This window comes from Nyctereutes procyonoides, unplaced genomic scaffold (genome assembly GCF_905146905.1).
Source record: "Nyctereutes procyonoides isolate TBG_1078 unplaced genomic scaffold, NYPRO_anot_genome, whole genome shotgun sequence".
In the NCBI taxonomy this organism is placed as follows: domain Eukaryota; kingdom Metazoa; phylum Chordata; class Mammalia; order Carnivora; family Canidae; genus Nyctereutes; species Nyctereutes procyonoides.
This window is the reverse complement of record NW_026575033.1, coordinates 17047250-17067947: the sequence shown is the minus strand read 5'-3', so window position 1 is coordinate 17067947 and position 20698 is coordinate 17047250. Positions and strand designations below refer to the sequence as shown.

General features: G+C 37.7%; 1 protein-coding gene across 1 annotated transcript in view; it reads left to right on the top strand.

Moving 5' to 3' along the window:
* TRPC4 (transient receptor potential cation channel subfamily C member 4) overlaps positions 1-20698 on the top strand; it is a 206870-nt gene that overhangs the window by 174513 nt on the left and 11659 nt on the right. Inside the window, exons 6-8 of the mRNA XM_055317339.1 lie at positions 2191-2504; positions 11838-12033; positions 15055-15249. Of these exons, the coding sequence (XP_055173314.1) occupies positions 2191-2504; positions 11838-12033; positions 15055-15249 (705 nt within the window). The remainder of the gene's footprint in view (positions 1-2190; positions 2505-11837; positions 12034-15054; positions 15250-20698) is intronic.

Genomic DNA, 20698 nt, shown 5'->3' with positions numbered 1-20698 from the left:
ACTGTGTCAAATTATGTATATGTTGAGATACAGTTCTAAGCCATATTAGCTTAAAGAGAGAGAAAGAGAAATATAGGATTAGCCATCAAAGGGGGTGGGGGAATATTCTCTACTTAAACATGTGTCTTTCAAGGAAAGTGAGAAAAAGAAGGTGAAGGTGATCGTAATCTCTGAAGGAAAACATGCATCGTATGAGGTGACCAAGAGAAAAGAATTCGATGGTGGTTGTTACTACCAACCCTCACTTTGATTTGTGTTATAATGAATAAAAAATATTAAATTTTTAACTTTTTACATATATGCAAGATGACCTATTTTCTGGTGAACTTAGGAATGTTCAAGAGCAGTTATCAACATTAATAAATAGAAAATAATTTCCTTCTAGCTCAAACTTGATTGTTTTAAATTGTCACTCAAGCAAGAGTCTGGGTATTAGAAAAAAATCAGAAACTTGTGATGTATTTTCTTCCCAGGGAGATTTGAAAAAAACTATCTATTAGTTTCAAGAGAATTAATTAACATTTGTAAAGGTCTTTGGTATAAAATGTAATATAAAAAGAAAGGAAATATTCTAAAAGTCTGATGGGACTCATACAGAAATCCAACTTTTTTTTTCCTAACATGATTATTAGGAAAAAGATGCAGTTGTCTAGACATTTTTTAGAGAAGTGTATGAAGAAGAGAATTCAATGTATTGTTTGGTTCCTACAGAGGTTTAATTATAGATTTTTGGAACACGGTATTTCAAAGAGCATTTTTTTTTATTTTTTTTATTGAAGTTCATTTTGCCAACATATAGCCTAACACCCAGTGCTCATCCCCTCAAGTGCCCCCCTCAGTGCCCATCACGCAGTCACCCCAAACCCCTGCCCACTTCCCCTTCCACTACTCCTTGTTCATTTCCTAGAGTTAGGTGTCTCTCATGTCTTATCACCCTCACTGATATTTTCACTCCTTTCCCTTTATTCCCTTTCACTAATTTTTATATTCCCCAAATGAATGAGACCATATAATGTCTGTCCTTCTCCGATTGACTTATTTTCAACTCAGCATAATACCCTCAAGGTCCCTCTACCTCGAAGCAAATGGTGGGTATTTGTCATTTCTAATGGCTGAGTAATATTCCATTGTATACATAAACCACATCTTCTTTATCCATTCATCTTTCGATGGACACCGAGGCTCCTTCCACAGTTTGGCTATTGTGGACATTGCTGCTAGAAACATCGGGGTGCAGGTGTCCTGGCGTTTCACTGCATCTGTATCTTTGGGGTAAATCCCCAGCAGTGCAATTGCTGGGTCGTAGGGCAGATCCTTTTTTAACTCTCAAAGAGCATATTTGACCTTGTTTTTAAAAACGAATATGAATTTACTTCAGTAATACAAAGGATAAATTCCATTTTGCTCTTTATATATTTCAGAGTCAAGATAATTCAAAGCTGGCACTTTAATTAACTGAGTCTTACTTTTCAAATAATTGATGGTCAAAGTCTAGTAACAGCAAGAATTTTCATGTAATATCACGTTTTACATATTAAATATAAAAAATTAACAACTCAAAAAAATTAACAACTCATTGACTTCCAGGGTGATTTCCAAGTTGGGTTTTATCTGCATTTGGAATATAACAGATACAAAGCACTGACAGTCGTGCCCATATTGGTCATTACTATTTCCAGGGCAATGGACCTGAACTTCCACTTACTATATATAATTTGTATCCTACGTGCATTCATCTAGACTAGGCAAATGTGTCAAATACCGTAAGTAAAACCATTGGTAATTTTGTTCAAAATTTAGTAGTTTTCCTTTATAATGTAGCTTTCTTTGTTACCATGTTGCTGTCTTTTCCCCATATAAAATCAGATTTTTTTTCCTATGTAGCATTTTCTTTTTCTCTTTCTAAAGTTCCATCAGAAAGGTCAAGGTCAGATGTAATTCACATATTAACAAATTACTACAAATGACAAGGACAGACCAGGCAGGCCACTTTGATTAAAGCTTAGAAATTATAAATGGCTTTAATAAACTTATTTTTGTGTAAATGAATATTGCTGTCACCATCACGGAGGACATTGGCCACCGTGGAGACCCTATAGGCCATCATGCTGGATCTACCTGTCCTGAACTTGACATAGTCATATGTATGTGTTTGTTTTATTTTATCTTTGTTTCTCTTTTTTTCTCCAGTACAGCGCACTTAATCCACGGGAATCTTGGGACATGTGGCATCCCACGCTGGTGGCTGAAGCTTTATTCGCCATCGCAAACATCTTCAGTTCCTTGCGCCTGATCTCGCTGTTTACGGCAAATTCTCACCTGGGGCCTCTGCAAATATCTCTGGGAAGAATGCTCCTAGACATTTTGAAGTTTCTATTCATATACTGCCTTGTGTTGCTAGCGTTTGCAAATGGCCTAAATCAATTGTATTTCTATTACGAAGAAACAAAAGGGTTAAGCTGTAAAGGCATACGATGTGAAAAGCAGAATAATGCATTTTCAACGTAAGTCAAACAGACGCTTTTATTGGTAATTTTATGCAGAATTCAGAGTATTACATTATGAATTTGAACCATGACAAGTGGTTGCAAAGAAAATAGTGCTTAATGCAGAAAACGGAATTAACAGGGCTTTGAATACAAATGGATCCTTCTGACATTTATATATATATATATATATATATATATATATATATATATACACAGCATATTTATTTTAAATCTTAGTAAAATGGTCTTTTAAAGGACCTCGTAGAAAGGAAAGCTATATATTTAGTTTTAAAATATGGAATAAAGAGGAAACTTCTGCCCTACTGACAGCTTACAAGCATGGTAAAAGACAATCTATATAAGTACTTTTTGAGCTTTCCTGTGTTTTCCGGATAGGGAAGTCCCCCGACGTGTTCTTTCACTCTTCACACACAAAAGAATCTAAACATGTAGAAATAATCCAAAATAGGAACCCCAGGCTAACCACTAACCACTATAATTATGCACACAAAACTCTGTGCCCTTACACTCGAGCAGGAGGTCTCATTCAGTGTCAGCCTCTGGTCATTCTCAGGCAGGTTTGCTGACAGCACAGGCACATGCCCCCTTGTCTGACACCCACACAGTCCTCGTGGAACACACCTCTGCATACCTGTGTCCTCTGTGATCACCAGACAGCTGTGATAGGCAGTTCATTCGCAGATGAATGAAGACGTTAGGTCATGTTCCTCCATGCCAGAACTGCAAATAAATAAACAAATGATCCTTCTGTGGGTGACTAAAAATCAGACCCTCTTCAGGGGCTGTTAGAGACTTTTATGTGAAATAAGAGAGTACAGCAATTTCTCAAGCAGGAAAAAAAATCAATACCTTCATATAAACTAAGTCACTTACGACTACGATATTCTTATTAATGCATTTCCGTACCTGTTCTATCTTTGATCCCAATATTTAAAACTCCATTTTAATTAATCAGCATCTACTTCTTTGCACATAAAAATTTTAATCTCAGCCTTAGCAGCCTCGGATCCTTTCAGAAATAGATTTGCTACAAACCATGAGTCATAGAGGAAACAAAAGGTCATCTCAGCTTCACCTTATCCCTTCATCCCTTGCTCCCAGCCTCGATTCTTCTACTCTTTGGCAGTAGTTCTCCAGCTTGACCAGCCTACCTCAACCCTGTCATCTTCCTCGTGCCCTGACCTTCCTGTCATCTTTCTGACCCCAGACAGGAGGGGTTCAGTGGAAGCAATGTAGCAATGTAGCCCTTGAAGCAATGTCCTTGTGACTAGCGTGGCCCTGGATTGTGTCTCTGTTTTGATACTGGAAGGTCCTCTTTCCCCACTTGTTTGTGCTCCTTGACATGGTAATTTGCTCCTGGTGGCTGAGACTAGAGATGTACAAGGGTCAGATCCCACCAGCTTCATGCATGGCCTCAAAGTGAGCCTCTTACAAACGTCCTGGATACTGTCTGCTGTCTCTTGATTTCTGATGGAGAGCCCTTCTGCTCACCGGCTTTCACAACTTCCTTGTCACCACGTACTGCATGCACCTGCCACCACCATCCCACCTATCATCTCCTTCTCATCCTGTGCTTTGTCTACTGGGGGGGAACTTCCATGCAGCACCTAGAACTGAGGTATCTCGGTTGTGTTTAATTCAGGGAGCAGTTCTGGTTCCAAGATTCAGCCCCTTCTCAGACATCCGATTCATCTGCACTTAACCCCCTCCTAATTCATGATCCCTGAGTTCCCAGGAATCACATTGCCCTCTTCCTGGTTTTGTGGTAAATGATAACAAGTTATGAACCAATTTTACTCTCCAAGAAGTTCTACCACAATGGAAGTCTGAGGCAAAAATATCTAGTAGAAATTGTATGCTAGAGGCAAATGTTAAGCAAGGTTAAATTGCTTGGATTGTGTATTATTTTAGTGTACCCATGCCAGTAGTCTCCTCTATTATCATGAAACGCAACGGATACTGCATATCTCAGATATTAGACACCCAAATCATTCAGCCCAAATAAATCAGGTATTCTATGTGAAATTTTTTCCAGATCATAGAATGTAAATCTGCAAGCAAGAGATTATTCAAAAACTAAAAAATACAGCAACAACTCTTAGCATCACAAGTGTACTAGAATGTATAGAGTGTCCAAGGCAGGCATAAGTCACCTGTCCCTAGATGACCCTGTTTCAATATAAGGGGTGCCAGTCACTGCAAGAGGATGTCTAGTGATGCCCTCTGGGCTCCTGCTCTACATTTTATTTCTTTGCTTCTGTTGGTCTTTGGTTTTCTTTTTATAATTTCTTTTTATTAATTTCTTTTTATAATTCATCATACTCCATAAATTTCTTTTTTTTACTACCCATTACCTCAGATTTTATTCCATCAGAAGATTAAAACACAATACTTCACGTAAAGTACCTAATACAGCGCTTGCCATAGAATATGATTTAAAAAGAACTTAGCCACATTGCATCTGGTCACGATTATCAGTAGTGGTAGAACGTTATCTCCTACCTCTGTCTCCCTGGTTCTTCCCATTACTCCTTCCATTCAGGGTGAGAACAGAAGCTGAAACTCTGAGCCCTGGGTTTCCCATTCACTTCTGTCTCTGTCTCTCTCCTTCCTTTCATCCAAACAATCCTGAAAAGAAGCCTGAACAGGATATCTTGTTTTCTTCTTACTCATTCTTCATCCAGTGGCGATGTGGCTGTGGCTTCCATCAGTCCAGCAACACTGCTCTAGAAAATATTTGGAGCCTCCATATCCTTAATGTCAAGGGACACTTAGCTCTTTAAACTTAAACTGTCTACATCATGTGACTCTGTTAACACTTTTACTATTGAAATCTTGCCCTTTAAATTCAGTGTTTCTATATCTTTTTTTTTATTTATTTTTTATTGGTGTTCAATTTACCAACATACAGAATAACTCCCAGTGCCCATCACCCATTCACTCCCACCCCCTGCCCTCCTCCCTTCTACCACCCCTAGTTCATTCTGTCTCCCTTTCTGATATTTCCCACACATTTCTTATATTCCCTTTCACTATTATTTATATTCCTCAAGTGAATGAGAACATATAATGTTTGTCCTTCTCCGATTGACTTACTTCACTCAGCATAATACCCTCCAGTTCCAACCACGTTGAAGCAAATGGTGGGTACTTGTCATTTCTCATGGATGAGTAATATTCCATTGTATACATAGACCACATCTTCTTTATCCATTCATCTTTCGATGGACACACAATCTCCTTCCACAGTTTGGCTATTGTGGACATGGCTGCTAGAAACATTGGGGTGCACGTGTCCCGGCGTTTCATTGCATCTGTAGCTTTGGGGTAAATCCCTAACAGTGCAATTGCTGGGTCGTAGGGCAGGTCTATTTTTAACTCTTTGAGGAACCTCCACACAGTTTTCCAGAGTGGCTGCCTCAGTTCACATTCCCACCAAGAGTGCAAGAGGGTTCCCTTTTCTCCGCATCCTCTCCAACATTTGTTGTTTCCTGCCTTGTTAATTTTCCCCATTCTCACTGGTGTGAGGTGGGATCTCATTGTGGTTTTGATTTGTATTTCCCTGATGGCAAGTGATGCGGAGCATTTTCTCATGTGCATGTTGGCCATGTCTATGTCTTCCTCTGTGAGATTTCTCTTCATGTCTTTTGCCCATTTCATGATTGGATTGTTTGTTTCTTTGGTGTTGAGTTTAATAAGTTCTTTATAATTTTAAAAAAATTTTTTTAATTTTTATTTATTTATGATAGTCACAGAGAGAGAGAGAGGCAGAGACACAGGCAGAGGGAGAAGCAGGCTCCATGCACCGGGAGCCCGACGTGGGACTCGATCCCGGGTCTCCAGGATCGCGCCCTGGGCCAAAGGCAGGCGCCAAACCGCTGCGCCACCCAGGGATCCCAATAAGTTCTTTATAGATCTTGGAAACTAGCCCTTTATCTGATACGTCATTTGCAAATATCTTCTCCCATTCTGTAGGTTGTCTTTTAGTTTTTTTGACTGTATCCTTTGCTGTGCAAAAGCTTCTTATCTTGATGAAGTCCCAATAGTTCATTTTTGCTTTTGTTTCTTTTGCCTTCGTGGATGTATCTTGCAAGAAGTTACTGTGGCCGAGTTCAAAAGGTGTTGCCTGTGTTCTCCTCTAGGATTTTGATGGAATCTTGTCTCACATTTAGACTTTTCATCTATTTTGAGTTTATCTTTGTGTATGGTGCAAGAGAGTGGTCTAGTTTCATTCTTCTGCATGTGGATGTCCAATTTTCCCAGCACCATTTATTGAAGAGACTGTCTTTCTTCCAGTGGATCGTCTTTCCTCCTTTATCGAATATTAGTTGACCTTAAAGTTGAGGGTCCACTTCTGGGTTCTCTGTTCTGTTCCATTGTTTCTATGTCTTTATACTTTGTCTCCTCAAATTTTTCTCACTTTTCTTTGATCATTGTATTTCAGTTATTAGTTTTAAATAGTGATATCTTGCCTCAGTGACTATCTTCAGATCATGTTACAGGAGCCCCGTGAAGACTCCTCTGTGCTTTTGGATGCAGCCCTGATGTCTTGAGGGATGACTCCTATAGTCATGTCACTAGCACAGAGCTCTCTCCCTAAGATCTGTAAGTTCAACTGTCCTTTGATGCCTCTCCATGCAGATCTCCTAAAAATTTCAACCCAAAACCTGATCAGAATCACTCGAAAAATTTGTTCTCCTTCCTCCTCAATTCTCTTTCTTGGCCAGTGCTATCACCACTCACCCAGAAACTTAAAACAAAAACTTGTGCTTTATAATTGATCCCTCCTTCCCCTGCCCCTCTGCACACAATCCTTGGTATCTATCCCTGCTCTCTTTGTTATCCCGGCATCATGTTCCCGTGTTCACTGCCCATGCCTAAATCCCAGAATCCCTGCCCTGGCCTCTGCCTTCTTCTCTATGTCTTCCATCTTGTTCCCTGAGTGATCTTTCTAAACCAAAATCTTGACACTTACCTGTTTAAAGTGTCTAAATGCTTTTTCATTCCTGACTGGATACAGCCACATTCCTTAGCATGACATGCAAGATCCCTCAGTGATCTGTCCCTTGCTTCCTTGCTTCTTTATCTAGCTCCATCTTTCTCCATTCCCCAGTAACATTTTACTCAACATTTTCTAGTCAGTCACCAAATATATCATATTCTTCTCTCATCCCAGAATGCCTTTTTTCTCCCTTCCTAGTGGCAAAACTGTCTTCTGTTTTCCAACTCTTCTGTTTCCAACTCTTCTGTTTTCATCTACCTCAGATGTCCCTTTTCCAGATGTCTTCCTGATCCTCTCCTGATCGTGAGCTCCCAGTGAGCGCAGACTGATCTGTGTCTTCACTGTCTTTCCTTTCAGTTCCACCAGCAAATGGACACTTCTTTCTGATCTTTTTAGGCTTCCACATTGCTTTCTCTTTAATATGGGAAGAACTGCATGATACTAAAAAAACAAAAACCCACAAATATCTGCTCACTGAAATGATTCTACATGAAATTTTAAATTAATAGTCTCTGCTCAAGGAACTCGCTTATGGAGAGAGAAGCATGGGCTTTATGACACATATTGGCTCATTAGAACAATCCTTTTATGTTTATGGAGGTATATTCCTCAGAATTGGAACTGGCCAACTGAGCTCATACTTCATCTGTTTTAATATTACATTATTCCTTATAAACTAAGAATAAAATATTCAGATGTGTTTTCTGTTAATTGATGTTTACTCATCACTTTCATCTCAAAAGATAGAGGGAAACCTCAACTGTGAAATATATTACTTTTTACTTGTTCTCTTTCTCCAGCTGTTAAGTATTTAAGTGGGGAGCAAGCTAATTTTTTTAAGTAGCAACTGAGAAATATCTTTGAAGAGCAAGAGACAAAAAAGTTATCTTTGGAAGGCAATGCTGTAGCATCGATCCATAGAAACTTCCAGGTTGGGATCCCTGGGTGGCGCAGCGGTTTGGCGCCTGTCTTTGGCCCAGGGCGCGATCCTGGAGACCCAGGATCGAATCCCACGTCGGGCTCCTGGTGCATGGAGCCTGCTTCTCCCTCTGCCTGTGTCTCTGCCTCTCTCTCTCTCTCTGTGACTATCATAAATAAATAAAAATTAAAAAAAAACTTAAAAAAAAGAAACTTCCAGGTTTTAATCAACTAGGGTTTTATGCTAAGTATTATTTAGTTAAGTGTGGCGTTATCCTCAAAACCGTTTTATTCTTATCTCACCAAAGAATAAGGAAAACAGTTGTTATGTAATGGTAGTCTGCAATATACTGCAGCTAATGACTTTTCAATCTATGGGCGATCTTACTATCCATAGTTTTGGGAATCACTAATTGTGGAAACATTTCTAGAAGCAGTGGCTTTAAAATGTTAACGTACATTGATTTCTTTAGTCCATATAATAAAAGAATAATTCACATAATAGTATAAATAAGAAACACAATTTAGGATTGATACTAAGGTCTAAATCTTAAAGTAAATATATTTTGGTTAAGTAGAACTGTTCTGCACATCTCACTTCTGATTCATTTCGCTGAAGAAAGGAAAAGAAAATAAAAATAATGAAATCCAGAATTAATCACAAAATGTCACCTTATTTTGAATTTTCTTTTCAAATGCTAATTAAAAATACATATAAATGTTTTGCCAAAGGGTTTGCTAATATTCTCTAATAATTAGTAGTTCTTATTTAGACGGAAGCAAATCAGTATTATTCAACCATAGCAATCCATTTATTCTACATTAGTTTTTATTTGAACATTTAAAAAAGTAACTGTTACAGGATTTATGTGGCATTTTATATAATTTATTATTAATTATTAGCACTTATATTATGTAACTTCTAGCTTTCTCTGTAAAATGCTATTGATATCGGGAAAACCAGCTGAATTATATTTATATATTCGTGGTGAGAATATACATCATTTAGAAAGAATAAAATTATCTCACATTGAGCCCAAATGACAGTGTCATTAATTTTAGAAATTGTCCTTAAAATTACTAAAAATAAGGAACTTATGGCCTTGGATTAAATTTACTTTATTTCCCGAGAAAGTTTTCAAAGAATTACTTAGAGTAGCCTCTACTAAGAGCCAGTGAATTAAATTAAACTTTCCCTAATAGTGTTAGAATCTGACATCCTGGTTGTCCTTTAAGAATACATGGTCAACTCTATACGTGATGTACATTGCTGCTGGCATGACAAAGTCTGATTAAGGTCGATTACATCAGCTCCTTTACCATTTTATGATAATTTGCTCCAATGTTGGATAGCTATAGCAAAGTAAATCAATAAATAATTACATTTCATATTTTATAATTAAAATTTAAACATTTAAAATATGGAACTGTTTATTTTTTTTAAAAAAAGCAATAAACTTGAGAAAAGAAGCCCTGAATGCCAATTAAGATATCCTTAATTAGATTCTCCCACTTATACCGTAGACCAGAAATTCATGGAAGTTTTCAAGTAACAGGAATTTGATCCAAATCATGCACAGGATCATAGCCTTTGATCCTCTGAGTAAGGATTGATCTTAGTAAGGGCAGAATGTAGAGTAAGGCGTGGCTTCAGGAAGAGCAGGAGGTGACATAGCTGAGGACCATTAGATCATTTATTCTGAGAACCAGTGTTAATCTGAGTCAACTATTCCATGTATCTTTTCTTTGGTAGTTACTTGGCTTATTTCTGTTCAGTTCTCTGTTCTTTTGTTTTTGCGGTCTCAAACCTTTGGCCTCTCCTGATTCCAATGCCTCACACTCTCCATCATGACATTTCAGCCCCTTTTGGCTGCTGCCTCATTCTCTTGATATTTCTAATGTAAATTTTTATAGAGAGGAAATCTGATAGTATATGCTCATTTTTTTCATATCAGTCCATGCCATTAACCCTTGGTTGGCTTCATATGAATTGGCTTTCCTTGGGTCACTCGACCTCTGAAATCCTACCTCCTTAGTCACCATTTCAGGTATAAGAATATTTTATGTTTTTGTTTCTGCAATATGTGACTGAAGTCTTATTTTAACCATTTGTCAAAGAGTATAAAAATCCTGTTATCTTCTTATTACATTACGGTAAGATGTTATAATGGTCATGCTGAAACAGTTCTTCATTTATAGTCAGACACTCTTCATCTTACCCCATTTCTTGGTCTAAGTTAAGGAAATTCTACTTTCAGTAAAACACCAGAGTTCATTCATTGGTAGGGATGAATTAAATGTTCTCAGAAATAGAAAAAAATAGTAAATTTTGGTATTTGAGCATTCTGACATTTTGCCATCTTACAGGATTCACTATGTCAACTTGAATTGTAACTGTGGAAATCCACAATGATAACATTATTTTTAGTCCTTCTACAACCAAGAAAGCAAAAGCATCTCAACAAACTGACATCTTTCAAAGACTAAGCTTGAGGATGTATCATTTATTAACTATCAGTGCCCTAGAATACTGGTTAGCAAGTTTTCTGTGAAAGGGATAGTAAATATTTTAGTCTGTGTGGGCCATATGTTCTCCATTGCAGCCACTCACCTCTATCATTTTAACACAAAAGAAACCATAGACAATGCAATGACTGATTATGGCTGTGTTACAATAAAACTTTATTTATGGACATTGAAATGTGAAATTATAAAATTTTCACATGTCACAGACTAGCTCTTTTGATTTTTTTTCCCAATCACTTGAAAAAGAAAAAAAAAACATTCTTTTTGTTTGTTTTCTATTTATTTTTTTTCTATTTTTTCCCTAATTTTATTTATTTTTTTGTATATTTTTTATTGGAGTTCAGTTTGCCAGCATATAGCAATAACACCCAGTGCTCATCCCATCAAGTGCCCCCCTTAGTGCCCGTCACCCAGTCACCCCAACCCCTTGCCCACCTCCCTTCCACCATTCCTTGTTCATTTCCCAGAGTTAGGAGTTTCTCATGTTCTGTCACCCTCACTGATATTTCCCACTTATTTTCTCTCCTTTCCCCTTTATTCCCTTTCACTATTTAGAAAAAAACATTCTTAATTCAGGAGCCATACAAAAACAGGCTGTGTGTCAGATGTGTTGTCCCTTCTCTAGGAAACTAAACACCTTTCAAAGCTCTTGGAAAAATTAAGTACACCTAGGAAAATTAAGTACACTGTTTGTACTATATGATGAAAACAATTTTCTTCAATTCCTTTTATTAAGTTTAATTTTGCAATTCTTTAATGCTTTTTATTAAGCTTAATCTTTAAATTAAATAAATATAAAAGGAATAAAGGTCTATTGTTATATCTTACTGTACAATAGTTCTATTAATACAGCTATTAGTGTCATTTTATCTTTATTCCAGGTTGTTTGAGACACTCCAGTCCCTGTTTTGGTCAATTTTTGGGCTGATCAATTTATATGTGACCAATGTCAAAGCACAGCATGAATTCACAGAGTTTGTTGGTGCCACCATGTTTGGGACGTACAATGTCATCTCTCTGGTTGTCCTACTCAACATGTTAATAGCTATGATGAATAATTCTTACCAACTCATTGCAGTAAGTTGAATAACTTTATTTTGATTCAATATTTCCTCTTAGAATATGTTGTTTCTAGCCAAACTCTGTCCTATTTATCATAGAAAACAGAGTCTGCAATTGACTATTGAGACAGAACAGAATTATAAATGTGTAGTTTGAAGTTTTTAAAACAGTATTATACCACAATTGGCAAAATACTAATTTAGTTTTGTCATATTATGAAGGATTATAAAATAAACTAAATCTATCTTGCCAGGCAGTCATTGGTTATGGCAGGCACTGGGGAAGGTATGAAATATGAACAAGTGGCTCATCTCTATGCAGCGTCCTTGGCATTTTGCATTGTCTCTGTCCATTTAACCTACAGTCTTGGTTTAAACAAACTCATGTCAGCCTGGCAAGATACAAAAGCTAGCCTAGAGAGGAGTCTGTGGGAAAATGCTACAGGATTTTCATTTTCTCAAATCCAGAAAAGGCAATGTAGGAGTAACCCTCAATTCTACAGCAGAGTATGCAATACTGTATATGTTTATTTGAAACTCTAGAACCCAAACAAGTTAGTTTATTTATTCATTTATTCAACAAATTCTTATTGAGAACATTATGTTGCCAACTACTATTAGGAACTAGAAATACAGCAATGAATAAGAAAGACAAAGCCAAAAAAAAAAAAAAAACCTGAAAGAAAGAAAGACAAAGCCCTTTGTCTCCTTGAACTTACCTTCATATCAATGGCCATTAGCAATAGCAATAGGACAAACCCATACTGGAATTAAATACATTTAAGTTTTTCATATTTATACTTGAGGCAGATAGCATATTATAAGCATAATTTATAACCATAATTTTCTCTTTAAATAACTACAATTATATTGCATCTTCGAATCAATTGCTAAACCGCTGAAGTGTTATTTTGAGACACAGCATTCTGAATTTCACTTAAACTGTCTTTATAGAGGCAAGATACCTGTCACAGATGAAAAACTGCATAAAATATGATTTTTATTTACTGATTCACAAACTTAGTATTTGCATTGGATATACCTAGGTCCTAGGATTTGCAGGTGAATATCTGAATTTGTGGAGCTTCATTTAAGCATATTGCAAATATGGATTTTTTAAGAAAGTCTCTATGTACTTGTTTCAGAAGTTCTGTATTCCTCTGGTCAGCATAACAAAACATGGATTCTATTTTCCAGAACACCTTCCAAAAAATAAGGAATCTCTAATTATCAAGCTATAGACAGAGAAACTGTATATACAATTTGGATCCTATAAAACATCAAATGTATTGATTTCATCAAGAAAAGAACATTATTTAAGAATAGTATGACTTTTTTTCTTCTTTATGGGGTGTGTCTTTCTAGGTGACTTTTTAAAGAGATGAGAACAATCTTCAAATCGCTGTATTTGTTTAGCTCAAACTCATAAACTACTTGAGAGGAGAGCATACATGGAGAACAGGTGTACCTCTCAGCATCATGGGCATGATGGCTCCTTGGAGCATGAATATGCCAACTAATTGAATTTCACTTGAGTAACAGAAGGTGGTTTTGGTAATCACCAGCATAGAATATTTCATTTCCAGTTTGTCTGCTATAGATTTTGTTATAGACCCTCTCAGAATCCCAAACCATGAGCAGAAGAGTCTGCCTCGTGTTAGCCATAAGGGAGCATAATGAGGTCTGGATAATCTTTAACTTGTGCCTCCTGGAGAATCAGAAGGCACAGAATCTACTCAGGAGCCAACATTTACCGAAGTGACTGCCTTTTCATTACCTTAAGCTGATTCAGCTGACCCCCATTCTCCATGACTATAGCAAATGATACATACTTTAATTCATTACTACAGAATCTATAAGCTTGTTTAGAAAGGAAGCTAGGGAAAGGGGAAGAAATAGAGGAGAGGAAGAGGGGAGAAAGGGGAACTGGAACTTCTGTACTTCTGTCTTTTGATCAGTGCATCCAATCAACATTTGCTAAGCAACAATGAAGGCCACACATTTTCTAGATATGCTGATTCCTGTAGAAAGCACAATCTGTCCAGTGTCTAGACGAAAAATCTCTATTGCTCAGAGTAGAAATGTGTATATAACACATCTATTCATTAGCACACAGCCACTTCGGAATATTAGAATGAAACATGGTCTGTTATTCTCCTACTCAGAAATCAGAGGTCTTCTTTCTAATATTAATGGGTTAAAATGAACTATTTTGAAATCCTAAAATGTATGTATGCTTAATTTCTACCACCTCCTACTTCCCAGATTTTTCTGCTTAAATCAGATTTGTGGCTAATTTAAGAGGGGACTGGCTGCCCTATCTCTGTCACAAATGTTAAGTTTTGCTAGGAGATAAATAAAGTGGAATGATTAATAATGATGAAAGGGATAGCTTCAGGCTTGCAGGCAAGGCAGCCACTAACCATACTCCTCTCTCTGGTGCCATTTGGACAAGGTTATGTCAGGGTTCAATGCTGTGTCAGAAATCCTATTCTACATTTGTTTGAGGAACTTCTCTCTGCATTTGTGCCTGTTGCCTAAAGGTGGACAAGAATCGTTCACATAGAAACATATCCAGTGAGACTTTTCCTGGAAACACCAGAAGGCTGAGCCATGAGCAGTCATGCAGGTGGCACTCACCTAGGCAGGGATTCAAGGCCTTGGGTTAGACATAAAGGCCTGTTTGTGGCTAAAATCTAGTGCAAGTGAGCTAATGTAAGTCTACAGTGCAGGAAATGAAAATTCGTCTTCAAGTCGTAACTGATCACTGCAGTCTCCTTAACACGGAGTTTTTTAAGATGTCGGTTTCACAGAAGAAGGAAGGATAAAACCTGACAAGATTACTGTGACTCTTTACCAGGGTAAGCTGTCATCTGAAATGTTTAGATGACTATCCACTGGAGTCAGCTTGGTTTTCCTAAGCAATTTAATTAATGTTCCAAGAGCTGCTCCAAGTCAAGTTACAGGCTCTCTGTGAGGTTTATCTCACCTCAGTAGTGAAGAAACCTGTCAGCAGTTGTCATATTCTCCCGTTCAGGACCATGCGGATATAGAATGGAAATTTGCTCGAACAAAGCTTTGGATGAGTTATTTCGAAGAAGGAGGTACTCTACCAACACCCTTCAATGTCATCCCGAGCCCCAAGTCTCTCTGGTACCTAATCAAATGGATCTGGACACACTTGTGCAAGAAAAAGATGAGAAGAAAGCCTGAAAGTTTTGGAACAATAGGGGTAAGAACACAGCATGTTAGTATTACTTTTTTTTTTAATTGTGTATTTGAATTTATTTAGATTGCTTGTTGGATATTTTTGCATTTTTAGCCTTTTTGTTTTTCCTGGTTGCTTTTTGGTGACCATTTATTGCACAGCTGCCATGTCTGAGCCCCACTGGACATGGACGTCTCCTGGATCCACCGCTGAAACTTGGGGAACTAGCTTGTTGGCCCTGATTTCTAGCTCATTTCAGAATTGCAACATCAGGTTATTGGTGGCATTCCTTATTCATTGTCTACTTCTCTCTCTTGGGATTGGAAGGGAAGACGGCTGTTCCAGTCATCTAGGCTCCTACACACAGTGTTTAATGTTTGGCAAAAATTTCCCAACTAAATGATTAAACAGTGTTTAATGTTTGGCAAAAATTTCCCAACTAAATGATTATTACAAATTGAAAATGTTGTGCCATGTTCAAACACAGTGACTTCAGAATATGTTGAATTGCTCAACATTTTGCTTCTACTCCCAATCATTTTAAATACCACGAAGCTGTGTTTCTTAAAAATGTTAGGACCACTCAGAGCCATGCTCCTGTTATACTGTAAGATTAAACTTCCTTTGGAAATTTCTTTCATGCTGGAAAGCAAGAGTTCAAGCGCTTCCATCAGAAGAGACAGCGACTTAGGTCTTTGTTCCAGCCAAAGCACTGACATGGGACAAATTATTCTTCATTTCCCTCTCACTTAATTTCCTACTTTTCAAAGTTCTCATAGTGATGTTCTGAGAATTCATATTCATAACATTCATTAGTCATTTTGAATGGCTCAGAGATACTGTTCTGGAAGTATTCTGCTATTTGAATCACCAAGTGATCCTAGTTACCTACTAAAATTTTTAAATTTGTTTTTAATTTTATTTAACATCGCTTTTGACTGCTAGCTGTGCCCTAAGTGATCCTTCTTACTCATTAACTTCGTTGCCTAGTAGGCATTGTTATCAGCATCAAACGGGGCTTTCTCTGCTGACAGTGGAATTGATTTTGCTGCCATGTCAGTAACATTTCTAATTTTAAAGAGAAATTGACTGGCAAGGGCGTATAGCAGAGAGGTGGTTAGGAGAAGTGGTTTTAAATTCTTATAAATTCTTACCGCATCAACTTGGAGAACTAAAAGTTTGGGCATCTATCTGATCTTAGAAACTGAAGTTAAATTATGATGAAAACTTAGCCTGCAATCCTCATACTAATTATAGACTTTACCACTGACTTTAGAAAGAATGTAATTATTTTACTCCAGATATTTGATTTATGTTAAAAAAATAGGTTTAAATTATTTAAAACTGGGTGTAAAATAAATTTAATGACTTAGGTTTAATAAGCAATTATTGCACACATTCCACATGCCAGCCAGGAAATGGGTGATGGGAGGAGGTAGAAAGGCATGCTTTCATCCTTGAGGGCATCATTTCTCATGTGGGAGATACAAATATGAGACCATATTACTATAGTACATGATATATAATATATTTAGCATTATAATATTGGTACATGCAAGATGCTGTGACAACAGTGTAAGAAATAATTAATATCTTCCATAAGATAAGCAGAAAAAGATTTCAGAGAAGCCAAACTCTGGTTACTGTCTTTCACATTAAGATACACTTGTCCTTTTTCACATCTTATTTTTAAATTCATAAGAAATTTATTTAATCAATCCCTAAAAAGATATTAATGATTAATACAGTTCTATGCTATTCTCATAGGAATATTTTGATTTTTTTATTTAAAAAATTTATTTATTTATTCATGAGAGACAGAGAGACAGACACATAGGCAATGGGGAAGCAGGCTCCCTGTGGGGAACCTTATGAGAGACTAGATCTGAGGACCCCAGGATCACACCCTGAGCCAAAGACAGATGCTCAACCACTGAGCCGCCCAGGCGTGCCAGGAGTATTTTGATTTCTTTTTGTTTTGTTTTGTTTTGTTTTATTTTTTTAATTTCTTTTTATTGGAGTTCAATTTGCCAACATATAGCATAACACCCAGTGCTCATCCCATCAAGTGCCCACCTCAGTGCCCATCACCCAGTCACCCTAACTCCCCACCCACCTCCCTTTCCACTCCCCCTTGTTCGTTTCCCAGAGTTAGGAGTCTCTCCTGTTCTGTCACGCTGACTGACATTTCCCCACTCATTTTGTCTCCTTTCCCCTTCATTCCCTTTTATTGTTATATTCCCCAAATGAATGAGACCATATAGTGTTTGTCCTTCTCTGATTGACTTAATTCACTCAGCATAATACCCTCCAGTTCCATCCACGTTGAAGCAAATGGTGGGTATTTGTCGTTTCTAATGGCTGAGGAATATTCCATTGTATACATAAACCACAGCTTCTTTATCCAGTCATCTTTCGATGGACAGACAATCTCTTTCCACAGTTTGGCTATTGTGGACATGGCTGCTAGAAACATTGGGGTGCAGGTGTCCCGGCGTTTCACTGCATCTGTAGCTTTGGGGTAAATCCCCAGCAGTGCAGTTGCTGGGTTGTAGGGCAGGTCTATTTTTAATTCTTTGAGGAACCTCCACACAGTTTTCCAGAGTGGCTGCCTCAGTTCACATTCCCACCAAGAGTGCAAGAGGGTTCCCTTTTCTCCGCATCCTCTCCAACATTTGTTGTTTCCTGTCTTGTTAATTTTCCCCATTCTCACTGGTGTGAGGTGGTATCTCATTGTGGTTTTGATTTGTATTTCCCTGATGGCCAGTGATGTGGAGCATTTTCTCATGTGCTTGTTGGCCATGTCTGTGTCTTCCTCTGTGAAATGTCTGTTCATGTCTTTGCCCATTTCATGATAGGATTGTTTGTTTCTTGGGTGTTGAGTTTAATAAGTTTTTTATAGATCTTGGGTACTAGCCCTTTATCTGATATGTCATTTGCAAATATCTTCTCCCATTCTGTAGGTTGTCTTTTAGTTTTGTTGACTGTTTCTTTTGCTGTGCAGAAGCTTTTTATCTTGATGAAGTCCCAATAATTCATTTTTTGCTTTTGTTTCTCTTGCCTTCATGGATGTATCTTGCAAGAAGTTGCTGTGGCCAAGTTCAAAAGGGTGTTGTGTGTTGCCTGTGTTCTCCTCTAGGATTTTGATGGATTCTTGTCTCACATTTAGATCTTTCATCCATTTTGATTCAAAAGAGTTTCTGGGCTCCAAAATAAAGATAACACACAAAGAAATTTGTCCTTAATAGTTTAATTTTAGTGAATAGCAGAGAGAATGGGGTCCTGCTCTAATATTTTAAGAGATCCATCTGTGTTGCCACCAAAATAATAGAAAACCCCTCAAAGAATTTAACTTCCAAATCCCGTCAGGCCCCCCAGAATCCTCCCACTATTGACACATTGTTAGGAATATGTTACCAACATTTCTTAGATGCAAAGAAGGGCTTAACATTCATTTGGGATTTCCTATTAAAGCAGTGATTCACACCTTTCAGAGAGAGAGGGTAAATGGCTTAAGTTAAAAAGCTTTCTTTTCTATACATTACTGGTCCCCAGAAAACCACATTTCTTTTTATGTCTCTATCTCTAAATTTGAATATTTTGATCGAAGCCTATGCACAGAAAGAGAATTCACAATTAACTGTGTGACCTCAAACCATTCCTTTCTCCTTAGCTACGTATATCATACTAACCTTTGGTAAGGGATATTTTTATGCTTTGGGAATTTATGACAAACTAAATAAACACTGTGAGTCTTCTCTGTCTTCTCTACCTTCGTCCCACTCTCAGTCCTGCCTTTTCATCAAGCTAAGGCTTTGGGCGAACACCAGCCTAATCAAACTCAATACTACAAATTTACTGTTTGTCTAGATTGCATTTCCAGGATAGGGGGGACATAGTATTTTGGTTTGCATACTTATATTTGAGTTTTAGACATGTAGATTTTAGAAGGAAATAAATAATAGGTATTACTTATAAAGAAAAATATGAGATAAAGGAAAAGGATATTAAGAAGGTTGGGTAATATTAATAGAAGAGTTAAATGAAAAAATAATGCCAGAAGTAATTGATTCTGCTGTGAACTTATTTTAATTTGGTTAATCCTCTTGACAGTTCATTAGTGGAGACAAATGAAGACAAGGAGATATACACATTGTCATTAATTAAAAAGTGACTTTGAAGTACCAGTGACAATCACTCTGTATAACCAAGGTATGGCTTAGAATATCGCATTACACTTCAAAGGGACCATAGAAATCATTTAGCTCAACCGCTTCTTCTCAAAGAGAACTTATTTACCTTGCCCAGTGTCCCTTGGTGACAGCTGGGGGAAAACCGGATCTTTTGTTTCCCAAATCAATGTGCTTTCTGTCACCCTCTCTCTTGATTCCCTGAAAAATCTAATAATGATGCAAAGATGCCTTCCATGTTGAAAACGTATGTATCTTTACATTTTTCTCAATAGCTCTTGCAGATCCTATCATTGTTTTCAGCTCCCTCTCAGATTCTTGTATCTAAAACCTTCCTTTCACAGGCTGGCTTACCTTCTGTTTGCATCTCAACTGGTTTATATTTAGGCCACATTTTGAAGCAGAATTTTGATGCTAAACTGGAGATAGAGTTTATGCACTCTGAGGCATTTTCTCTAACCTTTCCGACTTGTGATTCACTTGTTACCCAGCAGCTGCCCAAATGTCCCACTGGTGCTCCTTCCCTTCTCATGCCCAGGCAGATCCTGCAACCAGTACTCTTCAGGGTGGCTGCACTGGCCACTTTGCCCAGCATTGGTGATTTTATCTTGCTATTTATGGCTTCTGGGCAATACTGATACAGCTAGCCCTGAAAACTCATTAATTTTTTTTAAACTTTTATTTATTTATGATAGTCACAGAGAGAGAGAGAGAGAGAGAGAGGCAGAGACACAGGCAGAGGGAGAAGCAGGCTCCATGCACCGGGAGCCTGACGTGGGGTTCGATCCCGGGTCTCCAGGATCACGCCCCGGGCCAAAGGCAGGCGCCAAACCGCTGCGCCACCCAGGGATCCCTCATTAATTTTTTTTAACTTTGGACTTCCTTTACCGGTGATTGGGAGATCCAGATAAACTAACCTTTCATTTGGAATGCTTTAAAGGGGGAAACATAAATGAAGTAGAAATACTTTATTGAACAAAACCTTCTTTGTAGAAAACACACCCATTGTTGAGAAATGTCTTGTCTCTGGGAAATTATGAAAATCCCACCAAATAGGCAGCCTATTAAGAGGTCAATAAAATAAAAAACATGTAGCTTTTGGTTTTAATATTATTACTTGTCCAGTTTTTAGCTTAACCCCATTTTATCAGCAAACTCTCCTTTCCATATTAAAATACTGGTTTAAAATCTTAAAAAAAAAAAGGGGGGGGGGCAGCCCCGGTGGTGCAGCGGTTTAGCGCCGCCTGCAGCCCAGGGTGTGATCCTGGAGACCCTGGATCAAG